At 39.7% G+C, this 25,868-nt stretch overlaps 1 protein-coding gene and 1 long non-coding RNA gene across 2 annotated transcripts in view; one reads left to right on the top strand and one right to left on the bottom strand.

Moving 5' to 3' along the window:
* Positions 1 to 25,868, top strand: part of FAM20C (FAM20C golgi associated secretory pathway kinase) — an 83,993-nt gene that overhangs the window by 37,559 nt on the left and 20,566 nt on the right. Inside the window, exon 4 of the mRNA XM_048867078.2 lies at positions 23,636 to 23,728. Coding sequence (XP_048723035.1) covers positions 23,636 to 23,728 — 93 coding nt within the window. The remainder of the gene's footprint in view (positions 1 to 23,635; positions 23,729 to 25,868) is intronic.
* The window catches only part of LOC142073325 (uncharacterized), a 69,315-nt gene continuing 61,633 nt past the window's right edge, over positions 18,187 to 25,868 (bottom strand). Inside the window, exon 3 of the long non-coding RNA XR_012670137.1 lies at positions 18,187 to 18,267. This is a non-coding gene — a long non-coding RNA (uncharacterized LOC142073325). The remainder of the gene's footprint in view (positions 18,268 to 25,868) is intronic.

Genomic DNA, 25,868 nt, shown 5'->3' with positions numbered 1-25,868 from the left:
TATCTTTTGGCCTCTGAATTTTTAAAATGACAGGCACTTCGGAACAGATTACTAATGAGAACTCCTAAGAGTAGGGATGTAAACTAGGCTGATGAAATTACAGAAATTCACTGTAGTTTACGTTTTACTGTGAAAAATAGAAAATGGCCACTTCCTCTGATGAATGCTGTAGAATGTAATTTGTTAGGTAAGAAGGCAGTATTACTGCTTAGCATGGGATCTGGCTGTTTGGCATTGTCAAGATGGCTGCTCTGCTCAGGGGTGGTAAGGGCTGGAAAGCAAGTGTATCTGAGGCTCAGGAAAAAGATATTCTCCCAATTATCAGATCCCTTTTTATGGCCAGATTGCATATAGCAGACTGGCTCAGGGCCTGATCCAGAGCCCACTGAAGTCAGTATAAATCTTTCCATTGGTTTCAGTGGACTTTGGCGAAGGCCTTAGGAAGTTCACTCAATGCCTGATCTGACAAATCACCAGTCTCAGCCAGAGTAGTACCCAAATGGAGCTTGCACCCCAAATCCTAGCTAACCATGTATCCCCCAGATGCATTATGGGATCACCACCATCAAGTAACTGCCAATTATAAATTTGTGAGTGTCCTTCTCCGCAAATCTGCTCCCAGATCATATACGGGAGCCCTGCTTTTAAATCAAGCATAGTACCAAAATATTCTGCTGCTCTATGATAAAACTCTCTTTTCCCTTTAGTTTTAATTGGTGTTACAAAATAGTTTATGGTTCTTGTCATTAGTATTCCCAATTGGCAAGACCAACAATTTATTTCAAGCTCAGATGTTTCTACTGATTAGCAACACCAGTGGGACACGCTGCTCAATCTATCAACATGGGTTATTTTTCTTTTGTTCTGGATGGGCAAGGACTCTTGTGCACTTGAATTAGAAAGTGTCGTATCACAACTTTTGTTGTTACAAATCTAGTGAAATGGAGATATTTTCTTGATAGTAATTAAATTCCTTCAGTGACATGCAGTATATTATATGAAAGACTCCAGTGTAATGAATACATTTATCTTCCAGGAAATCTACAATATTTTCTAGCCATTTGTAGGACTCCGTCTATAAATAATGCAAGGCATGCTGTGCTGCTTTTCAGTTCTTCTTAGGATATTATGCTATTAAAAATCCCAGGGTTCTTTCTGCTATAAACACACAGCAGGTAAAAAGAATGTTCGTGTGATGAACAGTGACAGAACCAGCATCAGCTAATACATAAAGCTTCAATTCAATGAAATACAATGAAATTGTTTGCAATAGTTATAGCAAGGAATGAGACTGGTATTTAACTTAATACATGGTGGTTCAAATCTAAATTGTGATCCATCAAAGAGGGCATTGAATTTATAAACCTAGTACTGGGATTTGGAGTGGTAAAATAAACAGAGATGTTTATTTATATCTTAAACCAAACATGTCTCTGCTTCCCCTGCAACATCCCAAATACATACAATTGATAGGCATGTTAGCCAGTGCATCTAGGTTATATACACACCACATTAATAGGTATTATGCACATGATATTAATATATATATATAGGGTAACCATGCTAAATTGTACTATGTTTATTCTTGCTCACTTACGCTAAGGTATATATTCCACAATGCCCCAGGATAAGTTTAGCTCAGCACTTGGCTTAAGCAAGTACAAAAACTGTCAAAAGCTAGATGGATGAGTGTTATGAAACAAAGATACAATGTGGTACCAGGAAATAAGGTAAGATATATGAATGCTTTGTAGTAGGGAATATCATACCCCTTTAATGTTTGAAATTTAATATTCCAATGAAAGATGAGAGAGTACAGGGAGGCACCAAAGACAAAGCTGGCACAAGCTGGCTAGTTAAACGTAAACTTTAAGGGATGTGAATGCAGTCTGGTAACTTGTAGATGGCCATGCTATCAAAGATGGCTAGTTTAAGGGGGAAGTTGGGAAGCACATCTTCTGTGTAAGGTAAACTGAACATGCTGCATGACTCCACTTCTTGGGAAGGACAGGTGATGTATTAACTCTTTCTCTCCTTTCTCTTTAGACAATACATTTGGCTGAGCTTTATATTTGGTCTCTTGACCATTTTTAATATTGACCTGCAAGCACAGTCGATTAGTTGGCTATACCTTTTAGTCAATAGCCATGATAAGAACGAAACTTTGATTGCACCATTTTCAAATTAAATGGTTGTGATGAATTAGTTACAGATATATTTGTTTAGGAACACAACTTGCAGTTGAAATCCCCCTCCCCTCGTTAACTACGTACAATATTTTTTTCAGAACAGAATTGCTAATTCTTGCAGTGTGAAGAAGACAAAGACCATCCAACACATAAAGACAAAGTTGAGTTCTGAATATTTTATTTGTTAGCTAGGAGTGCAGTGAACGTGAGAAAGGAACTGAGTGTATCATATATGAGCATTACTTACACATGAGCAGAGTTTAAATGCGTGTGGCAAATAGAAAGCAAATGACTTATGTACCTAGAAGAGGAAAAAAATTATCTGCCTTTTTATGGGATGATCAATTTTGCATTAGAATTGACAGTTATTTTTATTTCAATAACATTACAGTAGCTGCATTTATAAAGAAGCAACACTCTTCTTCTATGGCACCATAGGCGCTGGCTCTGTGGGTGCTCCGGAGCTGGAGCACCCACAGGAAAAAAATAGCGGGTGCTCAGCACCCACCAGCAGCCCCGCAGATCAGCTTCTCCCCATACCCTCAACTCCCTGGCCCGCCGGCAGGCCCCACTTATCAGCTCCTCCCCGCTCTCTCCCAGCACCTCCCACCCGCTGTGATCAGCTGTTCAGCGGTGTGCTGGAGGTGAGGAGGAGAAGCAGGGATAGGAAGCGGCAGGAGAGGGGGCAGGGAGGGGGTGGGGGTTTGGGGGAAGGGGTGAAGTGGAAGCAGGACCTGGGGCAGAGTGGGGGTACAGCACCCCCAAAAAACTCAGGAAGTCGGTGCCTCTGTTTGGCACCCTCATACAAAACAATTCCCTGAGATTTCTTGCTGTCACTATTTTCAAAACCCAGGGTAACATTCTGTCTATTTCCTGTGAGCACATGAATTCTGACCATCATTTGGCTGCATAGTTATTCTTGTGCAAGGGAGTTGTGGATCAGTGATCCACTTAAAACCCTCACAAGGCAGATAAATATATCCATGTGCTTTACTTATTCCATCACCAAGGTAGAGTGATTTACTTGGATGCTGCATGAAAAGCACTTTGACCAGTTTTGCCAACCTGTATGCACTTATTCTGGTTGTTAGTGGACCACAACCACTTTTTGGAAGTTTGTCTCTTTTTCTTATCTGTCAATCCTATATGTGTATTTTTGTAACAGACCTGTTTTTGTAGCTTGAGTGGAGCTTAACTAGTGCACAAGCCCTATGTCTATCCTTTGCTCAGGGGTGACAAAATGAGATTTGGACTACCTCCTGAAATTTCACTGTTGCTTCAAAGAGTTTCTGCTGGATCTCGCAGAATGACTCAAGAAGCCCTAACGATTTGTTGCTTTAAAGAAAAGGTCTCTATCTGATTTTTCATCTTAACTTTTATGACTAAAATCAATTACTACAGTCACTGGCTCTTTGATGCCTTTTGCAGAATGAGGTATCAAAAACAATACAAACGCAGATGTAATACGTAGTCATTATCATTAATGATGCATTGTAGCTAACTTCCGCTTCCAAATGGAAAAGCACAAGGGCAAGGAAAACAATCAGAAGCATAAAATTAAAAGGCAAAAGTAAATAATTTAGTATGACCAAGTCTTTGGAAATGCATAATGTGCAGCAATAATCATTTGTTTCAGCAGGGAGTCTCCATCCCTCTAGCAAGTAACTTGTTTTGCAAGCACCGTCTGCCTTTTCAATGATTTGAAACAATGTCTAAATTAAACTGGATGAAACTATATCACATTAACCATTAGAAAAAACTCTGCTCTGATTTGTCAAGGCAACTCCCATTTTAGTCAATAGGAGTTGTGTGCGCATATCTAAGGACAGAATTTAGCCTCTAGGGCTACATTAAAAATAGATGCCTTATTTGCCCAGTGTCTGGAAATGTTACCTTAAAGATCTTCACAGCAGATAAAAATGAATGGAAATCAATAGGGAGTGTTTTGTTCAGATACACCAATTCACACTGGACTGCATGGTTTAAGAAATAACTTTATTGAAAGGGAGTTTCTAAAGATTGACCCTTTGGTACCATTACTCTGGAGCTCTTGCTGTCGAACTATAAAGGGGTTTGAATTAGTGCATAACAGCTGGGAGTCTTGGCTCCCACCACTGCACCATGCAACACTATTCTTTTCTGTTCTATATTGGTTCTTATACTGCCCTCATCACTGTCGTATCTGAGCGCCTTCCAGTAGGACATTGAGCAAAGTGACTAACATCTATCACAAGAGCTTCATTCTCTCTTTCTCATCCTCTCTACAGAAGAAGAATTGTAAATGCATCTTACTGGTTTGTTTTGGTAGGATTGTGTTTTGTGAGTTTTTTTTTTTTTTTTTTTTAATATATACACGGCTCTGTGTTTATTTTAGAGAAAGGAGGTTGAAGAAGTGCATCTTGCCCTTGGAGCAGAAGGTGAAGAAGTCCTTAATGCCACACTCCCAGACCAAGCTTTGGGATTGACAGTGGCAACTTAGATTAAATACCACTATTGCTTTCTGTGGGTTTTACTGTTGGCTCAGCAGATCTCTCATTCCATTGGAGGAGTCTGGGTCAGGCATTAAAATGAAGTGATCTTGGACTTTCCCATTAGTTATGTCCCTAGAATGCACTGGGTGGTCATCCTTCAGCCAGGATCAACAGCTTTAATGGAGAGGGAAGGATCTGGCAGGCAATGCAATAAGGAGAAATTGATAGAGAAAGGTGTGTGAATTGATCAGTGGGGCCCAACCTAGGGCCTGGGAGAGGGACCAAAGACTTGCAAGGCCCCAGGGTGTAGGTAGCAGGTGAAGAAGGGGTCAAGACCTTTAGGTCAAGACCTGAAATGGTGGATGATAATATGCAGTGGATAATTTGCTCAATGAGTTTAGCCTCTTTTTCTATTTGCAATTTGTCAGCAAGCAGATTACAGCTTTGTCGAGTAAGTTATTGAAAAATTATCTCCCATATAATTTTCCTGAATAAATCTTGGTCTGTTAGAGTGGACATGAGCAATTTGTTGTGAAAGCTTGGTGTTCAGAATTTGAAACGTGATGGTTAGTTCTGACTGGAATGGGTCACATAGTATCGTTCCAGTCTCCTGACTGGATGAGCATAATCCCTAGAACCAGGTGTCCAATGCAAATATTCAGTATTACGAGCTTATAATTCACTTTCCAAGAAAGTTTTCTAATATTTGCTGAAATTTCATTGCTTCCTTGTATATCCCTGCCAACAAATTCATTGGCAAGAATGTGCCTGGAAAGCAAAGCATCCAGAGCCAATTCAATGTTTTATTAAAACAAATATTTATGCTAAAATTCAGATATTCACCCAGCTCAATTGGAATTAGCCTGGGCAGCTGGTAGTTCCCTCCTATTGGAGGTCACTGAAGGAGGGTATTGGAGTGACTTGTTAGAAGTCATACAAATATCATTTGTGGATTATATTTTGTCCACAGATCTCAACCTTAAAAATGCTAAGGGCCTGATGGGTTGTGAGACAGGGCTGAGGTTCCAGTTTTAATTATTATATTAGAATCAATTCACCCCTTCTTGTTTATATTTCACTTTAAGGGCATCCAGCCTGATGGTTACTAGGTCTAATAATTATTTATGCAATGACTAAATTTAGGTATGCCATGGTCCCTGCCTTATCATAGTGTCTGATCAAAGGCACAGGGCCAGATCTGAATGGTATTTATATAGTGTTTAATATCATGTGTAGTTTTGCTGACTTAAGCAAATGCCTGATCCAAAGCCTACTGATATCAATGGGCAACTTCCCATTGACTTCAATTGGCATTAGATCAGGTGCTCTGTTAGTGTGTAAAGGATTGGATCCTACTATAAGACATGGCTCTAAAAGAGCCTGATCCAGTGCTCCTTGAACTCAGAGGGAGACATTCAACTGACTTCAAGAGGTGTTGGATCAGAGCCAGAGAAATAATAATAAATATTAGAGGAGAGGAACAAGGATGGATTGGAATTACAGTATTAAAATAAGATGATCATTCAATTTTGTTATGTGCATATTTTGGTAGGTCCGTTAAATGTACTATAAAAATATGAGGATAACTCACTAGATGTGGATGTCAGTGATCAAGAACTCATGTGGGTTTCACACGTATATGACACTGTATTGTAGATAAGCTGCATATTTTAGAGACATTTTAATAAAACTTAAATATTCTAAGAATGGCCACACATATGCAGCTCCTGAAAAGCAGTGTGTATCATAAATCAGCTTAATAAAGAATTGCTGGCAACAATGGTATTTCACTTAAACGTGTTTTACTGCACAACTTTCATAACCTTTTTCTTTTCTTTTCTTTTCTTTTCTTTTCTTTTCTTTTCTTTTCTTTTCTTTTCTTTTCTTTTCTTTTGTATCCTACTTTTGTTAGCTACCTCAGTTGGCCTTAACATGTACTTATCCTCATTTTACAAAACCATCTACAGGATAGCACTTTAATTTAAAATTGGCCTAAACTGATTTTTAACTTGCATTAAAACCACAGTGTAAGTATTTCGACTCCCTCCCTCACCCTTCTTTGCTTGAGGTCTAGGAGTAGACATTTTGTGATCTATGGAGCATGAACAAATATACTACTGTGCACTTTGAGAACAGTAGGTTCACTGAACATGTTCTCACTTGATGGCAGATATTTATATAAAATAGCAATTGCCTCAAGAGTTTCTGCTGAAATAAAGAAAGAAAGAGATTATTTCCTTCTACCTAGTGTTGCTCAGCATAGTTATTCTGGCATCCTACTGTGTTTTATTCTTGGTAGGGTGAGATTTTAAAGGGCTTCAGTAGTTTTCCGACTGACTTCAGTGGGGGTAAAGTTAGGCCAACACTGAGCACTTTTTGAATATCCAACCCCGAGGGTCCGTCTAATAAGGAAAGTATTGTAGCTCCTTAAATTCTTCTCTACCTTCATAGTTGGCTAATGAAGGCAATGTCCACTGACTAGGATTAAACTTAGAGAGCCATCCTATTCATAGATTCCAAGGCCAGAAGGGCCCATTGTGATCATGTAGTCTGGCCTCCTGTTTGAGACGGGCCACAGAACTTCCCCGCAATAATTCCTAGACCAGATCTTTTAGTAAAACTTTCAAAAATTCTCCAGTGACTCTTGGGAAATTGTTCTGTTTGGGGAGCTAGGAAAACGCTAACTGCAGCCTTCAGAGAAGTCAGAGTACCCCTTCCGCAATGGAAATACGAAGGAGGGCACTGTTGCCAATACTGCCTGAATTTCTCTGGGGATGAATAATGCTTCCCCATAAGGCAAGGGCCCTTGCAGGTACAGGGCGTTGGGGAGGCTAGCAGAGGGCGATCCAGCCATTTATCCAGAGAATAGGAGAGTGAACGGATCTTTATGTACACTTTCCAGTCTAATTTGTGAGTAATGTGGTGCTTCTGATTTACAGTACAGGCTAGCAGTGGCGTTTGTGATAGCCTGGAACAGATAGGATGTGGGGCGAGATTTTCAACAGCACTTTACACCCGGATCCTTAGAGGTATCTAGGTACCTAAATACCTCTGAGGATCTGGACTGAAATGATTTAGGAGCGCAAGTCCATTGGAAGTCAATCAGATTTGTGCTCCTAAATAAATAATGTTCAGAATGACAAATTAGTGATGTCATGATACTCCTAACCATGTAACACCTTGAACAGACTGGCTTAGCCATGGTAGATGATGTGTGTTCCCATCCATTAAACAAAACCCAGCAGATTAACCGATCAATAGTGCTTTCTTTTCAATAGCAGTAGATGACCCATGCACGTACAAGTACTTAAAGCTCTATGGATGTTTCATCTTTCTGCTGAGATACAGCCTGAGTTAGAGGCAGCCCACACAAAGACAGGAGATGCAATGAAGTAAATGGGGGTATTAATCTACATTCCTCATTTAGGCAAAACTCCCAGTGGAAGAAATGGAAGTTTGCCCTGAGTCACAGCGTGAGTCAAAAGCACAGAAAAGGTTATATACCCTTCGCAGAGATCACATCTGCTGCCAGGCAGAAGAGCGGCAATGGTACAGCAGACCTAAAATAACAATAAAAAGAGGGCGGTGGAACAGTTTGTTTTATTAGAGTAATGAAATATCATACCATATCAAAGCAATTCTCATTTCTTTTGTAACCACCAGGGAGTCTGAAACAGGCAATTACATCTTCTTTCCAGCTCAGAGAGGCATATCACCCTTTGCCACACATTAAAGCATGTTAATAAAGCAAGTTCAAGGGTGTGTGTACTTTATTGGGCAATCACACCTCTGAAGGATTAGAAACGCTTAGCCCTAGGGAGCAATTATCTTGCAGTAACCACAGGCCTGCTCTCATCTATGGCATAATTATTGAAGATTTTTCTGGATTTTGTACAAAGACAATCTTGAAAGAAAACTTGCAGTTCTGTAAGGGTGAAATTCTCCTCTGGGCAGATGACCAGAACAAGAACTGTGAGCTACTCAAGACTCAGTTAAGCCCTATTTGAGTATTTAAAGAGGACTTAAGCAAGCTCCAACATGGCTTAGTGGATGGAATACTGGAGTGGAACTTAAAAGATCTGGTTTCTATTTCTTGCTGTGGCCTATTGGGTAACTTTGGGTGAGCCACTCTCACGCCTCAGTTTCCCCATCTAAAATGGGGAATAACAATGGGGATAACAATACTGAGCTCCTCTGTAAAGCACTTTGAAATCTATATCTAAAAAGCACTACACAAGAGGTAGGTATTACTAGTAAGTGTTGAATAAACCTTGGGGAGGCATTCTGCAGAAAGGAGAATTGTTACTGTGTATCAGTAGATTCCACTCTATATTCAGTGTGTGTGTGTGTGTGTATAAATACACACATAGAATATCATATAGTTCCACACTTGATAATGATTCATAACAGATATATTTGAAAAATCTTAGGCACTTGGCTTTTGTCAGAATAAATATCATAGCTCAGTACAACCCAGTTATCAGCTATCCCTGCGATGAGAAACTGTAAATACAGAGCACTGCACTCACCTAGAGGCACACCGTATTCTGTTTTTCATAATGTTCAGCTGTTTGGAACTCACTGGGAATGGGAACATTCCAGGCACAGCTGTGGCTATATGGTTGACCGATGATGGAGGTACCATGTAGTAGGAGAGATGGATATTGTGCTACTAAACCATTTCATAACCAGGATCTCAGGGTCTTTTTATTATTTATTGATTGATTTTGCAATGCTACCATAAAATGTAACTGAGATTCTTATTGCATGTTACAGCTAATAAAGATGGAAATCTGTTCTTATTAGATCTTAGAATTACAAGCACTTCATTTAATATATATAGAGAGAGAGACAGAGTGAGGAAGAAATTCTGACTTTGAGCTACATTTTGAAATACACCCCAAAAGCGATGGCGAATCGGAGAAGTACAGAGTATAAATACTGTGCCCAACTTCTACTTCCTCCAACACTTGTTTAATGGAACTTCTATGTGTCAGGCTGCAGATGAGTTTGCTTGACCTTATCGGTTAGGGCAAGTGTCCATGTCTTTGTGCTCCATCCTATTCATCCGAGGTGTCTCTGGCAGTCAGAAGGCAGTCTAGAAATTTTATGGGCTGTAGTAGTGGTAATGTGTATCCCTCATGGGAAAACATGAGAGCCAGGATTTGCACTTCTTTATAGCCAAATTCTCCTCACCTTACTTACACAAGCAGTCATAGTACTTAGCATTGCAAAAGAGAAGTTTCGTGTGCACTTAATTATTCTGAAGTTGCTGAGTGTTTGGGTACATGTTGTGCTGTGTCAACTCAATGCACAAAAACCTGAATGAAATCTAAATGGTGAAATCCTGGCAAAAATATCACTGACTTTCATGGGTTAGCAGGATTTCACCCAAAATATTTGGTACCATGAATAAGAGAAGAAAGCATGGTGATCTTGAAGTCCAGGCACTGGACCAGGTGTCAGGAGCTCTAGGTTATGGCTCTGCCAAAATCTGCTTGTGTGACGTTAGTCAAGTCACCTATGGCTTGATTTAGCAAAGTACTGGGTGTTGTAGCGAGATTCAACAAAACACTGAAGCATGTGCTTCATTGTAAGGAACGCGGTTAGACCCAGTGACTACTCAGGTGCTTAAAGTTAAGTATGATCTTAAGTGCTGTGCTAGATTAGGTTACTCATGGCAGAACTGAGCCCTCAATATCTCTGTGTTTCAGTTCTTCACCTGTAAAATAAGAATAACTTTCCTGTCACACAGAGGCATTTTGAGGATACATTAATATTTGTGATGCTGTAAGATACCACAGTGATGGGGGCTACATTAGGAGCTTGATGAATAGGTTGACAGACTTTATATATCTGATTTTCAGTTCATCACGTTCACAATATATTCAAAAGATCTTTTTATTTTTGGCAATATATGTAGAACTAGAAGAAGTAGTTCTTTTTAAATCTGGAGTATCTGTGGCACATGCATGGTACTGCAAAAGTCAAAATATCTCCCCCTTTTTGTCAAAGGAAACTTGAGCTAGTTGGTGTTTCTAATTCATTTAATGTTATTGTTCCTTTAAATCTTTACCCCGAGTGACCCCAGACACAGTACATATTACACAACATTCTCTGTGCTGAAGGACAGTTTAAACCTCTGATTTTGTAGGTGTTTTTCTTCCATCCATGCCAGAGCACTACAAATGTGTAATTTGTACAAAATATTCTATATTTCCTTCTCTGAAGGAAGTCTGAGACTGCATGAGCACAAACTAAGCTTATGTTTGCACTGGCAATTTTTTTGCAAAGCACTTTTTTTGCAGCTGTATCACTTTTTATGTTTGCTGTTTATGGTGAGCTGACAATATATAACCAGGGCCTCCAAGGAGATGTGGGCGGGGGGGGGGGGGAGAGAAATGAGAGATTTCATGGGCTAGTCATGGCAAAAATGCACACATCACCCTCTTCATAAAATGAAAGCACCTAAAAGAGAAAGTCAATTATATAGGCAAAAAGATTTGCATCTGTTATAATTTCCTAATGCGAATGCATTAAATAGATGCGCAAAATATCATTGCAGCCCCTCGTTAATGATCTCTTCCGCTTATTTAATTGCTATGAGACTCTTTTCTCCCTGCTGTGGCAACAACATTGACCATATTAATGTGGTTACAGAGAACTGTTTTGTAGTGCTGTCAAGTGCCTCTTAATCTTCCTACTCCTGTATGTGAAGCCATGTTTCTATCTCCAAGATTCATCAAATGTTATTTCTGGATTAAGATTTTTCTTATTCACAAAATAAATTAGTGACAGGAGCTTCCCAGCACTTGTCTTTCTTTTCATATCATGAGTCCTTCATTTTGCATACAAGCACTGCGGTTTATGGCTGATGGCTAAGAATCCTTTATATCTAACGTGCATAGCCAGTTAGCCTGTGTGGCTTTGATACCCACTTCATCCTCTTCTCCCCACCCATCTAAAAAAGGAAGGTGAAAGAGAATTTGCAGTAAATCGCTATATATACACCCTTTTGTCTGTAATAACACACACAATTTAAGTGTGTACATGTAATCTGCTGGTAAGTGTGTTATGCACCACCCTCTGTGCCTGATGCAAGGCTCTCATCCTGAAAGTTCTCATCCTGAAAGTTTCAGCTCTCATCCTGAAATTTTAGCTCAAGCCTTAGAATCTCGTGCTTGTCGCACTGTAGGTCCCCAGTGTTGACCAAGAAGTGGCCATTGCATATATTAATAATAATTCATTAATTACTTAACCAATTCATGTGTAGGGGTGTGTGAGTGTGTGAATTGTTAATAGCAGCTATTAAGAACATAAAAATGGCCATACTGGGTCAGATCAATGGTCCATCTAGCCCAGTATCCCATCTTCCAACAGTGGCCAGTGCCAGATGCTTCGAAGGGGAAAACAGAGCAATTATCAAGTGATCCATCCCCTGTTGTCCAGTCCCAGCTTATGGTAGTCAGAGGCTTAGGAAAACCCAGAGCATGGGGTTGCATCCCGGATCATATTGCTAATAGCCACTGATGTACCTGTCCTCCATGAATGTGCCTAATTCTTTTTTGAATCCAGTAAAACTTTAAGCCCTCATAACATCCCCTGGCAATGAGTTCCACAGGTTGATTGTGCATTGTGTGAAGAAGTACTTCCTTTTGTTTGTTTTAAACCTGCTGCCTAATAACTTCATTGAGTGACCCCGGTTCATGTATTTTGTGAAGGGATAAATAACACTTCTTTATTCACTTTCTGCACACCAGTCATGATTTTATAGACCTCTATAGTATTCCCCTTTGGTTGCCTCTTTTCCAAGCTGAACAGTCCCAGTCTATTCAATCTCTCCTCATATTGAAGCTGCTCCATACCTTTAATCATTTTTCTTGCCCTTTTCTGCACATTTTCCATTTCTAATATATCTTTTTTTAGAACTTCACTCAGTATTCAAGATGTGGGCATATCACAGATTTATATAGTGGCATTATGATGTTTACTGTCTTATTATCTATCCCTTTCCTAATGGTTCATAACATTCTATTAGCTTTTATGACTGCCGCTGCTCATTGAGCAGATGTTTTCAGAGAACTATCCACAATGACTCCAAGATCTCTTTCTTGAGTGGTAACAGCTAATTTAGACCCTATCATTTTATATGTTTGGATTATATTTTCCATTATGCATTACTTTACATTTATCAACATTGAATTTCATCTGCCATTTTGATGCCCAATCACCCAGTTTTGTGGGATCCCTTTGTAACTCTTTGCAGTCTGCTTTGGATTTAACTATCTTGAGTAATTTTGTATTGTCTGCAAACTTTGCCACCTCACTGTTTACCCCTTTTTCCAGATTATATATGAATATGTTGAACATCACTTGTCCCAGGACAGATCCCTGGGGGACACTGCTATTTACCTGTCTCCATTCTGTTAACTGACCATTTGTTCCTACCCTTTGTTTCCTGTCTTTTAACCAATTACTGATCCATGAGAGGACCTCCCCTCTTATTCCAGGACTGCTTACTTTGCTTAAGAGCCTTTGGTGAGGGACCTCATCAAAGGCTTTCTGAAAGTCAAGTACACCATATACACTGGATCTCCCTTATCCATATGTTTGTTGACTCCCTCAACAAATCATGTTAATCTATCTGTCTGAAATTCTGTTCTTTACTATAATTTCAACCAATTTTCCTAGTACTAAATTTGGGCTTACCAGCCTGTAATTGCCAGGATTACCTCTGAAGCCTTTTTTTAAAAAAAAAATTGGCATCACATTAGCTATCCGCTGGTCATTTGGTACAGAAGCTGATTTAAGCAATAGGTTATATACCACTGTTACTAGTTCTGCAATTTCATATTTGAGTTCCCGCAGGACTCTTGGGTGAATACCATCTGGGACAGTTTTTGTCAGATTTATCACTTAAAAAAATAGTTCAGGTGTGGGAATCTCCCTCACATCCTCTGCAGTGAAGACTGATGCAAAGAATTCATTTAGCTTCTCCTCAATGGCCTTATCTTCCTGGAATGCTCCTTTAGTACCTCAGTCATCCAGTGGCCCAATGGTTGTTTGGCAGGGTTCCTGCTTCTGATGTACTTCCCCTCTTTTTTTTCCCCCGTTAGTTTTTGAGTCTTTTACTAGTTGCTCTTCCAATTATTTTTTTGGTCTGACTAATTATTCTTTTACACTTGGCTTACCAGAGTTTATACTCCTTTCTATTTTCTTGAGTATGAGTTGACTTCCAATTTTTAGAGGATGCCATTTTACCTCTAATTGCCTCTTTTACTCTGTTGTTTAGGCCTGGCGGCATACTTTTGCTCCTCTTACTATTTATTTAAAATTTGGGGTATACATTTAATTCGAGCTTCTACTATGGTGTCTGTATATAATGATGCCTAATTCTAAGCAGATGTATGCATGTACATTTGCTATATATGCTACATGTACAACAAGATCAAATACTCTGTATTCTTTGGTAGTTCCAACCATATATGTGTGGAACACAGAGAGCAATATGGGAGGGAGGGTAGAGTAGATAGATGTGAAGATAGAGATGCACTAAGCGGGGAAAGTCACGGGGACCTTTACAAGTGAGGAAAACCACCTCTATTATGGTACTTTATATATGTTTAAATAATTACAGAATAGTAATTTTTAAAAGCATATTTTTTAATATTTTAAATATTTTAATTTAAAAAAGCAAATATTGCTCTTAGTCATACCAGTACTCCACAGAGTTGCACTGGTGTAATAATAACCCAGAGCAGAATCTAGCCCATGACATTGGAAAAACTCACCTCACCTCAACTGTTTAAACTTGCATGCATGGTTAAACACGGTAGGCCTGACTGTTAGATCTGAAATATTTGCTGCAGAAAAGAAGGGTGGTATAGACAAATAGTCTAAAGAAATTATCCTACTTGTCTGATATCATTATGTCAGAAGCTACCAGAGAATGCAGAGTATTTGATCTTGTCGCACATGTACTGTACACAGCAAATGTACACATATACATCTGCTTAGAGTTAGGTATCATTATATTCCATTCCTTTTTCTGTAATTGTTTAGTGTGTCTTACATGGTTTGTATCTAATTTTGTTTTCTATTCTTTTTAGTTGGTTTCTCAATAATAATAAAAAAAAAGCTCTGAATTTAAAATCTCACCTTCCTGTCAATATATTTTCCATCAGAGTAACTTTTTGTTTTAGCTTTGAAATCTTGCAGGTGTGACATTGGTGTATCAGGTGGGTTCCAGAAAGAATGGGAATGAAATAATGCCCTGCTCATGCCAAAAAGTATGATGGATCTGTTAGACATCTTCACTAATGCACTTACACCAATACTAATGTTTTGCCATTGCTTTTCTCATGAGGAAGTGCAGCTACTTGTTTGGCAGGTCTTGAAATAGAATCGCATTTTCCAAACTGGTCAAACTTCATGCTTCTTATTCTGATCAAAAATTCCCTTCTGTGCAGCTGAAAGCAACACAGAATGACTGGAAAAACTGCCCTGTCTCACAGAATTATCTTCTGCTTTAGTGACCCTTTCTTTGATAAACTATATAGGGTGTTAGACTAGAGATGGTATGACAAATTGGGTCCCTGACTTTATACCCAGCACAATCCCAATAAAGTCAATGGAATGGACAGGGTATATAAATCAGGGAAGGATTGGGCCCCAAATCCAGAACATTACAAGAGAAAATAAAAATCTCATGGCTGGAAAAATGTACATCTGTAAAGACCCTCTTAATTTTTCTCTGTTGTTTTGTTGGAGACCCTTAAATAACATTACATAGCTTTTTCTGACACTGAAACATGTTAGTAACCCCGACAGTACATCCAGTTATGTTTTATAGGGTTTTACAGTCAGGGTTAGTAACTTGTGTTCTATTCAGCATGATATTTGTATTTTTTCTCTTTTTTCACCCCTTTTGGGTAGGATTTGAGCAACATTTTATTATCATTGGCCTGAGGAGGTATGGGTATTGCAAAACCTCCTGGGATGAGTTTTGGTTTTGCATACCCAAATCAGGGTTTGTTTGCATCTGGATTCCATATTATCCAAACCACTAAAGTTTGGAGAGAAGGAGGTGTTAAAATAAATGGTCCTGGCTTTGTCCCATTTCTAATATTTTTGTAATGTTGTTCTAATGAACAAAACAAAAAACCCCAATGGATTAATATATATACAGGCCGGCCAGTATGCACAGCTCTGCACAATAGCTGAACTGTTGCTAAAGAATCAGTGGAGCCCCTAGTCTGAAACGTTTGCAGCCTGCAAGGTGTTGAGCCACCTAATCTCACTTTGGCAATAGGAGCTGATGGTGTTCAACACCTTGAAAGACCAAGTCCAAAGATTGTGGAGCACAGAACTCAAGCAAAGAACCACATGGGCCCTAGCTAGAACACTTCAGAGAACAGGTTGTGTGTAGACCTTCTTTTGAAAGTTTGGCAAGCATCTGTTGAGATGTTCTGCCCTGAGTACAAGACAGTATGAAAGATGGCACAACACCTGAAAAGGAGACAAGGGGCACAATCAAGAAGGGAGCATTGGTGGAATAAGGAGAGCAACATGGGAAGGCGAATGGGGCAGGCAGACGTGAAGATAGAGATGTACCAAGGGGAAAAGTCATGGAGACCTTTGAAAATGAGGAAAAGCTTTGAACTTAACATGGTAGGAAGGTGGAGCCAGCATGTACATTCAAGAAGGAAGATGTATTGGGCAAGGCAGTGGGAAAGGAAAAATAATCTCAGCAACTGCATTTTAGATGGTTCAGTGGACCATTCATGGTTTGTTTGTTTTTCTTCTGTATATAACAATAGGATTTCTATATACAATTTTCTCTGTCTCCTTAGCTGGACACCATTCATCTGATTGCAATTCTTCTATTCATGTTAAGTTAGCTAGTCTTTGGGCATGTTGTAAAGCTTTCCTTTTCTGTACACCGTAAAAAGAAAAAAAAGAGGCCCACATGCAGCAGCATGGTCTTGGTATTTATCCTTTTAGCAGTTTGTTATTTATTCCTATACTGTTGCATCCCTGTGTGAATTTCTGCCTTTCAGCCCAGGTAAATATTCTTCCATTTTTCTAATCATAAAACTGTAGTGAAATGAGAAAAATCTAAACATCTTGCAAAAGTCCGTATTGTCATTTGGATGAGAGCAATTGAGCGGGCCAAACATCCGTTTTGTAGCACGTTAAATTGCACGTCTTTGCATTCCGGGATTGGCCACTCATTTTCTGGACCATATTCTGTTCTTGTAAACAGCTCAGATAGTCCCTAGGAGTGCTCTTTGTAACAGAATGCTTTGATAAAGCCAAAGCTATCAGCTGCCAAGATTCCATAAAGAGCTGGAAATAGGCGCCAGATATCTTTGCTACTGTAGATGTCAATGCATTAGCAACATCATTTATCTTCCTAAAGACATACTAAGCCCCTAAAATGTATTATAAAATTAAGTGGCATTTTTTCCACCTGCTCTAGCTGATGCCAAATGCTGATAGAAAGCTCTCTCTAGTGATATGACTCTGCATGCAAAATTTAAGTGCCCTACTAAGGACTGCAGCTGCTCCGAGACCTCCTTTTTTCTATCGGCTGCCTCCTTCACTTAGAATAATAAACTTTAGATTATCTCGGGGCACTTTAGATTCCAGTGCTGCACCATCCAATTTGACATAACAACAAGAAAAAGAAAAAAACAAAGAAAAGAAAAAATTGCAAGTCGTCACTGGCCTTCCATTCTGTTTCTTCAGCTAGTCAGAAGAATAAAGAACAGGAGGACTTGTGGCATCTTAGAGACTAACAAATTTATTTGAGCATAAGCTTTCGTGAGCTACAGCTCACTTCATCGGATGCATTCAGCTCACAAAAGCTTATGCTCAAATAAATTTGTTAGTCTCTAAGGTGCCACAAGTCCTCCTGTTCTTTTTGCGAATACAGACTAACATGGCTGCTACTCTGAAACTGTCAGAAGAATAAGTTCATGAAAAATGGTTAGTCAAACTGCAAGCTAGTACTAAGTGACACATTTTAGTACTATATTAATTGTATTTTATCATTGTATTTATTTATTGTATTTATGTTATGCCAAAGTGTCTTCAGTCAAGAGGAAACAAGATTTAAGCATCTTGAATATTTCACAGGGAATGGGAATAGACACATCAAAGGAACATAACAAGTGATACCTGTGGGTACACCCTGATAATCTCCAATTGTCTTTTAGAAAGCCCAAACTACTTTCTTATCAATGTTCATTGGCCTGTTAAGTCTCTTACTGGTCCTGCTGCTGTAGAATTAACACTGCTCCTCCCCAAACAATCCCATTCTCTGCTGCCAAAATACTTATTGTTGTTATGTGTATTGTGATAATGTCCAATTAGGATGAGGGCCCCATTGTGCTAAAGGGTCTACAACAGCTAGACATAGTCGCTGCCCTTAGAGAGCTCAGATTCTCATCTGAAACCAGAGTGTGACACACAAAAGGAGATAGACACCTGTTTGTTGTACTCATCCAGTCAACCGTACTGATACCTTGTGCATGTATGCTGTTGTAATCCATTGGTCCTCTGTAATCCTTTTAGTTGATCCTGCTGATTCCTCTTGGGTGTTCCTTTAAAAAAAAAAAGTAGGAAGCATGGCCTATTTAAAAAGAAAGGGCCTCTGAATCCATAATAATAAACCAACGACAAGGCCTTTGATTAGTTAAAATACAGTTGTTTGGATACAAAGATGCTTTTGGAATGTCTCTGGATTGCCAGCAAACTGTGTATGTCCTTATATATATCAGTAATGTCTAACTTGCTTTTTGACTGCTAATGCATATGATTTGAAACTTACCGCAGTCTGTGCTGAAGAAGAAAAGGAGTACGTGTGGCACCTTAGAGACTAACCAATTTATTTGAGCGTAAGCTTTCGCGAGCTACAGTTCACTTCATCGGATGCATAAAGTGGAAAATACAGTGAGGAGATTTATATACACACAGACCATGAAAAAATGGGTGTTTATCATACATATTGTAAGGAGAGTGATCACTTAAGATGAGCTATTACCAGCAGGAGAGTGGGGTGCGGGGAGAGAAAACCTTTTGAAGTGATAATCAAGGTGGGCCATTTCCAGCACATTTCCAGGAGTTAACAAGAACTCACGGAAACTTATGCTCAAATAAATTGGTTAATCTCTAAGGTGCCACAAGTACTCCTTTTCTTTTTGCGAATACAGAATAACACGGCTGCTACTCTGAAACCTGTGCTGAAGAAGTATGACATCTAGATGGAATTCTATTGAGTGGTGAGGAGGAACCCACGGGCATCCTACATTTTGGATTACTGATAACAGGCAGGCGTTGGAGAGAGGTCCTGGAAACTAGCCTTAGATTACCAGGCTAAAGACTTAGTTTCTATAGCAGCTTTCTCTGAAAAATGCCAAAGAGCCAGAGACTGCTTTATGATCTTAATGTGTGGATGAGATTCATGACTTGCCAGTAATGAACAGGAAACAATGAATATTGCAGTTAAGGTGTAAAATTATGGACTGAAAAAAGAGTATGCTAATGTTTTTGAAATCTGGGGGGGATCTGCAAATATTTTCACACATAAATCGTCGTGTCAAATGTCAAAATGTTCTTGAACAACAAATCGTGTGGGAATAATAATGAAAATGGAGTCAGCTCTCCACCATTATCCCAGAAAGCATTCATTAATTTGAATGGTTTTAGTTATTCCCTTCTTTAGCGTGAATTGCTAGATCAGATCATGGATAAAGCTCATCTTAGGTAAAACCATATGTGTTCCCATTAATTTAAAATTCCACTTTTTGCTTTGTTCTTATTTTTCTCCCAGTTATGTTCAGGATTTTCAGTGGCTTTGGTTTTTCATGATAGTTCTTGTTTCTCCTCTACAAAGGTTGCTAGTTCTGATTTGTCTTCTACTAGTGTTGTAATTCACTTGGTCTTATGCCATTGAACAAATTTTAACTGCATGCAATATGAGCAGAACTCCAGCTGTCTCTCCTCCAGAACTTCCCATTTTGTCATTATAGAAATCTGTCAAATCTTCCCCCAAGCAGAGGAGTACTGGATTCCAACTGTTTGCAAAATAGGAAGACCAGCCAGAAATTCTCTCCCACCCTTCGCAACCAGTAGATCCTGAAATAGTGGATGGTGTGCGATTTTAATGCTGGCACTGAGCAGCTCCTACCATTGTCCTTAATTTATTATCAGGAAGAGGTCTAAACTTCTGCAGCGGTCTTACCTTCTTGGTCTGTTTGCTCAAATATCTAATTGCTTTAGTCATTTAATGAGCTAGTCTTTGTTCAATAGCCATCACTTAATAAACCAGAAACAATAGGCTTTATTTCTCTTCTTTTAAAATGCAATTCTGCTTTAAAACATGCTATAGGAGGGATTAAGTGGTTTCATGCACTATTCTAATTGACCTGGAATGGATTCAAAAATCAGGACTCCTTTCCCAACACTTTAGTTAGAGATTGGGTGATAAATTAAGATCTCATCTACAATTATCTAAAACCAGAGTAAATCCATAGGACTAAATGGGGTCTCATCAGTGTAACTGAGAGCTGAATTTGATCCTTTGACTCTACACTTGTACAAATCCAAATAGAATTTGGCCCAGAGAATTCTCTTCTAACCACACTGCCAAGCACTTTGACTGCACACACCAGATAATAGTCAAACGGGTTTTGGTTTTGAATTTTTGGTAAAATAAATTCAAATATAAATCATACAAACTTGAATAAGGAGAATATTTAAATTGTGGGCACCTGTCGTTGTTTTGTGCCTTCATAACACAGATAAACACAATCCCTGGGAACTGATCATTGGTTCTTAAGAAAGCATTGTCAAAAAATAGTGTCAAAAAAGCTCTAGATGGCCTTTTAAATTCTGTAGCGTACCTAGTGCCACGCACATCGCACCTCTTACACCTTGCTTTAGATACATAGAGTGGCATCCAGCTCATTGGTGGCTGAGGAGTTGTCAACAAATCTTTCAGTTTCCAGTGTGTACTCCAATTAGCTGTAAACATGCATTTAAATAACATTGTGGGATATCAAAGTCAACCCAAGAGACTGTTTACAATATGAATGGTAGTCATTTCCTTCTTAAGTTTCAGTAGTCAGTTCCTACCATGGGACATTACAATAGGTCACCAGAGATGAAGGCTTCAGGATGCTAGGTGGGTTCTAGCTTGGGATCAGGCCCCAAAGGATGCTTGGGTTTTCTAATTGCTTTCAAGCTAGGGTCAATAAAGTGCTAGTAGATCACTAGAGAATGCTAGGAACTTGGGGGAACTCTGATGCTAGTGAGGACACTGAGGTCATTTGAAGACCCTGCTGAGGTTGTTTGGGAGAGGAGTTTCATTCTCAGGCCCCTGAGTGGGGTCTTCTATGCCTGCCCCAACTTGACTCTGCATAGCTTTGCAGAAATTCTGGGACTTGAAAAATCTTCCTTCTGATTTATATTGAATCAGAACCCAATTCAAAAAGCACCCAATGATTATTTCTGTGAAAATACAGGGAAAGAATATGCATGCTGGTCACTTCTGCTGATCAGGTGTTTTTCTGTATCTATATAGAGCACGTGAGCTGGACTATCAACAGGACTTTAAATAATTAGTGTCTGTAGTTTATTTTTGCCATCAAGTCAAGATTTAAAAGGTATGGGTAACTCTTGTGTCCAGACTTAGCCATGAGTTCAGCGTCCTGTCCATCGTTTGGGCATTTCCATGAGTGTCTTGCTCAATGGTGGGCAACCTGCGGCCTGTGGGCTGCGACTTCCCGCAGCTCCCATTGGCCGGGAACAGTGAACCTTGGCCACTGGGAGCTGCAGGCGTCCGTGCCTACAAACGGTCAATGTAAACAAACTGTCTCGCGGCCCACCAACAGATTACTCTGATGGGCCTCAGGTTGCTCACTACTGGTCTTGCTCCTCTACATAGCCAAGATCATGGCCCTGAGGATGGTGCATTGAAAATGTATAACAGTACAGATGGTGCATTGAAAATGTATAACAGTACAGAAACCCATATAAACAAGGTTAAGCCTGCAGGGAAAAAAGTACTGATTCTACAATTAATAATATCCATTACCTTTGCCTGGAGCTTCAAGGAGCTAATAGAGAAGTGAAATTTGTGGGAATATACTATTCCTGCAGCTATGTAATGAATTGACTGCCCCATATGTCAGATATGCAGCAGTAAGGAACTATGATGGTTTTCTGTGGATAGTTGCACTTTCAGGATTAAGATCTACCCTTTATTTGGGACTTATTTTCTCAATCAAGATTTTTTTTTAAAGGAACAACCATGATATGTTTAAACTCTCTAGAAGATAAAAAGCAGATGGTACTGATTAGCTAATTAGTAATATTTTCTGAAGCGTATCAGCTGCATAGAGTGAATGGTGTAAGCTTTGCAAAATACTGGAGTTGTGTCTTTTTCTCTTTCAATTAGTTGCCGAAATTTATTAAAATCAGAAAAAAATAAGCACTCGAAATCCTTTTCTGCCCAGTAGAAATATGTTAATTTCCTTCTCCCAAAATGTACAGTCAAAACTCATTTCTCTAGTACTGAGGTTACAACATACAATTGATATGGAACTGTACAATGAGGCTGCAGCTAACCTAGCAGTTTTGTATTTATTATATACCGCACCATAAGCCAACTCAACTTTATTCATCCCTGTGGCTATTTCACCTTTTCCCTTGTTCCTATCTCAAAAACATTAGTTTTATTTTGTCCTGGTCTCACTTCTAGCTTCTATCCTTTACTGCCTTTTTGCAACAACAGGAGCAAATGGAGAGCAGTGATTGCTTATTTGATTGCCACACTGCAGCACTTCTGCTGAGCAGGGGACCACATGTGTGAAAATTACGATTGCAGTGCTAAGTATTGTACCCTCAGTAGGCATGCTTATGGCCCACAAATAGCCACAATTTGAATGACACGTGACAAGAAAATAAATATGTTGATGGTCTCTATGTGTCTGCAGTTATGCTTCATTTAAGGCATGGACTACTTTGTACTGTACAAAGTCTGTAGAAAGAAAAACAATACCTATACATAGGGCAGTTTTCTTGGGATGAAATTCACCCCAAGCAGATGGCCTACAGAAGATCTGTGTAACACTTAAGTCACATTTAAGTCCTCAAAATAGGATATAAGTGGAATTTAATGGAGTCGTAGGTCTTGTGATGGTCAACTGCACAGGGTGAATTTCATCCCATGGCCAATTCCTGGACCCATTGAAGTTAATGCAAAACTCCCATTGGCTTCACAGGACCCTGAGATTGCCCCTTTGTTATATGTAAAGATCTTTCCATTTTTAGCAGAGTTTGATGTTTGAGCTTTATCTTTCTATTTAAAAAAACAGTTTTTATTTGTGCTTAAAATGTAGGAACAACAAATTTTTGACGCTTCTCTGGAGTACAATCTTGTTAATGTTCTTTGAAATGTGACGTATGTCATTGCAGTCAAACTGAAATGGTTCCATTTCTTCTGAAATGAAGAAAACATGTCATTGTTGGATCCAAGTAATACAAAAGAAGAGTCATATTTTAGATAGCAGCTCCACAACTGCCAAAGATGAAAGCGAAATTTTATTACTTTTGGAAATTTTATAATTACAGTTTATGATAATTTAATGAAATTACATTCTTTTCACTGCTACCACTAATGAAATATTTGAGTGATAAAACAGATCTTGTTAAATAGAGCGAGCATCTTGAGTGGAACAGCACTTGTGACAGCAGCCTTCATGCAGGAGGATAGGCTTGGAATTCAGAACTTTGTTACAGAAGTAAGAAAGATAAAATTACTTTATGGTGAATAATTCGCACATGAAGTATTTTTAGGGGCCTTCGATTAAGCAACCAATACTGAACTCTTGAACAAAGGGCTTGATTTTTGAGCATTGCTCATTATAAATACTAACCCTTATTTGTCATGCCTGTTTTTCTTTGCAGGCAAACCAGAGAACAGGAAACCCCACCTGACTTCTTTTATTTCTCAGACTATGAAAGGCATAATGCTGAAATAGCAGCATTTCATTTGGACAGGTAAGTAAAACAAAATAATATTTAAAAGAAAAATTAAATGTGATGTGCATTTTATTCCAAATCCTCCTGCCTGGAAAAAAAATTTAGTTACTTTAAAAATAGAAAATAACATAAAAAGGGTGAGCAATCTATATGAAGGAATGAATGGAACAGAATGAAAATGGGGAATAATAATTAGAAACAAAGGTTTACTTTGGGAGGAAGATATCTGAAAAGAAGTAAAGGTCAAAATGAATTAGAGGTGATATTAAAGAGAAGAGTCTAATGCTACACATGACAATGTGACCTTGAGTTGCATATGGAGAGGTCTCATGTCATGGGGGATACATGGCATTGGTATAACTGAACCTGTCCTACTTCAATTAGTTCTAGGCATGTGAATATGAGATAGATATTGAGAAGCAGGAGAGCACTCAGAGAAGAATAAAATAAATGATGAACAGAGAGGTGATAAGAGATGGTGGTTTCATAAGGTTGAGTTTGGGACTGGCTGCTGAGGGCCATTGTGCACAAAGTTTAGAGTTAGGGTCATAGTTAGGCCCACAGTTACAATGAGGAATGGGGCCCATTGGTTGATCTAGGACAGGATTAGGGCTGGACCCTGATGGAGCCATCTGTGTGTCCAAGATAGCCTTTGGACTGGAGCCCATTTAGCCTCCAGTGCAGAGATTATGGGTGGGGTTTACTGGGAATCTAGGATTACAGTTAGAGACCACGGCATTTTCTGGATTAGGATTAGGGTTGCAGTTTCTTGCACATCCTGGGTGAGGGCCAGAATTGGAGGCCATAAAACGTTCTTGGCTAGGGGTAGAGTGGGAGTCTCTTGGACAATTCATAATAGAGTTAGGGTAGGGACTGTAGGGAATCCTGGGAAAAGGGTTACAGGTAAACATCTGATGAAGTGAGCTGTAGCTCACGAAAGCTCATGCTCAAATAAATTAGTTAGTCTCTAAGGTGCCACAAGTACTCCTTTTCTTTTTGCGAATACAGACTAACACGGCTGTTCCTCTGAAACCAGTTAGATCCCATGAGACACATCAGGCCCCGAGTTCAGGTATGAGTGGCAATCAGTGGTTGGATGATGATTTGAGACCATTTGGATACCATGGTTTATGCTAGGATTGAGACTGGAGGACTGTCCTGGGCTAGAGTCATTGTTGGAACCCATCGGACATTTCAGATTAGGGTAATGATTGGAGCTAGTTGGGCTTCCAGATCAAGGTTTGGGGTTGGAACCTCTTGGACTTCCAGGCCTCAGATAAAGGTTGGGGCCAATAGAATTTCCACATATAGGGTTGGGTTTGTGCCAATAGGGATTCTGGAGTTATGGCTAGGGTTGGGAGCCATAGGGCTGCCCACCCAAGGGTCAGGGTCAGGGCCTGTAGGGCTTCCGGGCCTGGGGTTTGAGTCAGGGATGGTAGAGCGTTGGTTTTGGGGCTGGTAGTGCTATCCATCCTAGGGTTAGGATTGCAATATATAGGACTTCCTGGCCTAAGATTATGGTAGTGGATGGTAGGGATTAAGGACAGGTTGAGGGCCATAAGGCTTCCAGGCCTAAGGTTAGGGTTGGGGGCAGTAAGGCTTCTCCAACGAGATCGAGGATTGGGACTCATAGGGCTCCCAGACCTAGGTCTAGGGTTGGATCTGTTGGGCTACCCAGCCTAGGGTAAGGTTGGGCCTGATACAGCTCCCTGACCTAGTGAGAGGATTGAGTCTCATTTCGCTTCCCAACCTAGGGTTTGCATTGGGTCCCCAGGGCTTCCCAGCCTAGAATTATGGTTGGGGTCCCTAGAACTCCCTACCCTAAAGATAGGGTTGAGATCCATAGGGCACCCTAGTCTAAGGTTAGGTTTGGGGCTCTGAGGCATATGTCTACACTGCATCTGGAAGCAAGCCTCCCAGCCTACTAGACAAATTTGCCTTAGTGGTGTTCACAGTAGCAAGCTAAAAGTAGCAGTGGGGATGTTGCAGCTCCAATGGAGGCTTGAATTGGCCACCCAGGCTCAAGCCCACCCTACACCCTTGATCTGAGCTTGGGTGGCTAGCCTGAGCCTCCACCAGTGTCGTAATGTCCATGTAGCTATTTTAATGCACTAGCAAGAGCCCTGCTAGCACAAGTCAGTCTACCAGGTCAGGAAGC

Source organism: Caretta caretta, chromosome 10 (assembly GCF_965140235.1).
Source record: "Caretta caretta isolate rCarCar2 chromosome 10, rCarCar1.hap1, whole genome shotgun sequence".
Lineage (NCBI taxonomy): Eukaryota > Metazoa > Chordata > Testudines > Cheloniidae > Caretta > Caretta caretta.
The sequence above is the reverse complement of the archived record's forward strand: the minus strand, read 5'-3'. Positions and strand labels throughout refer to the sequence as shown.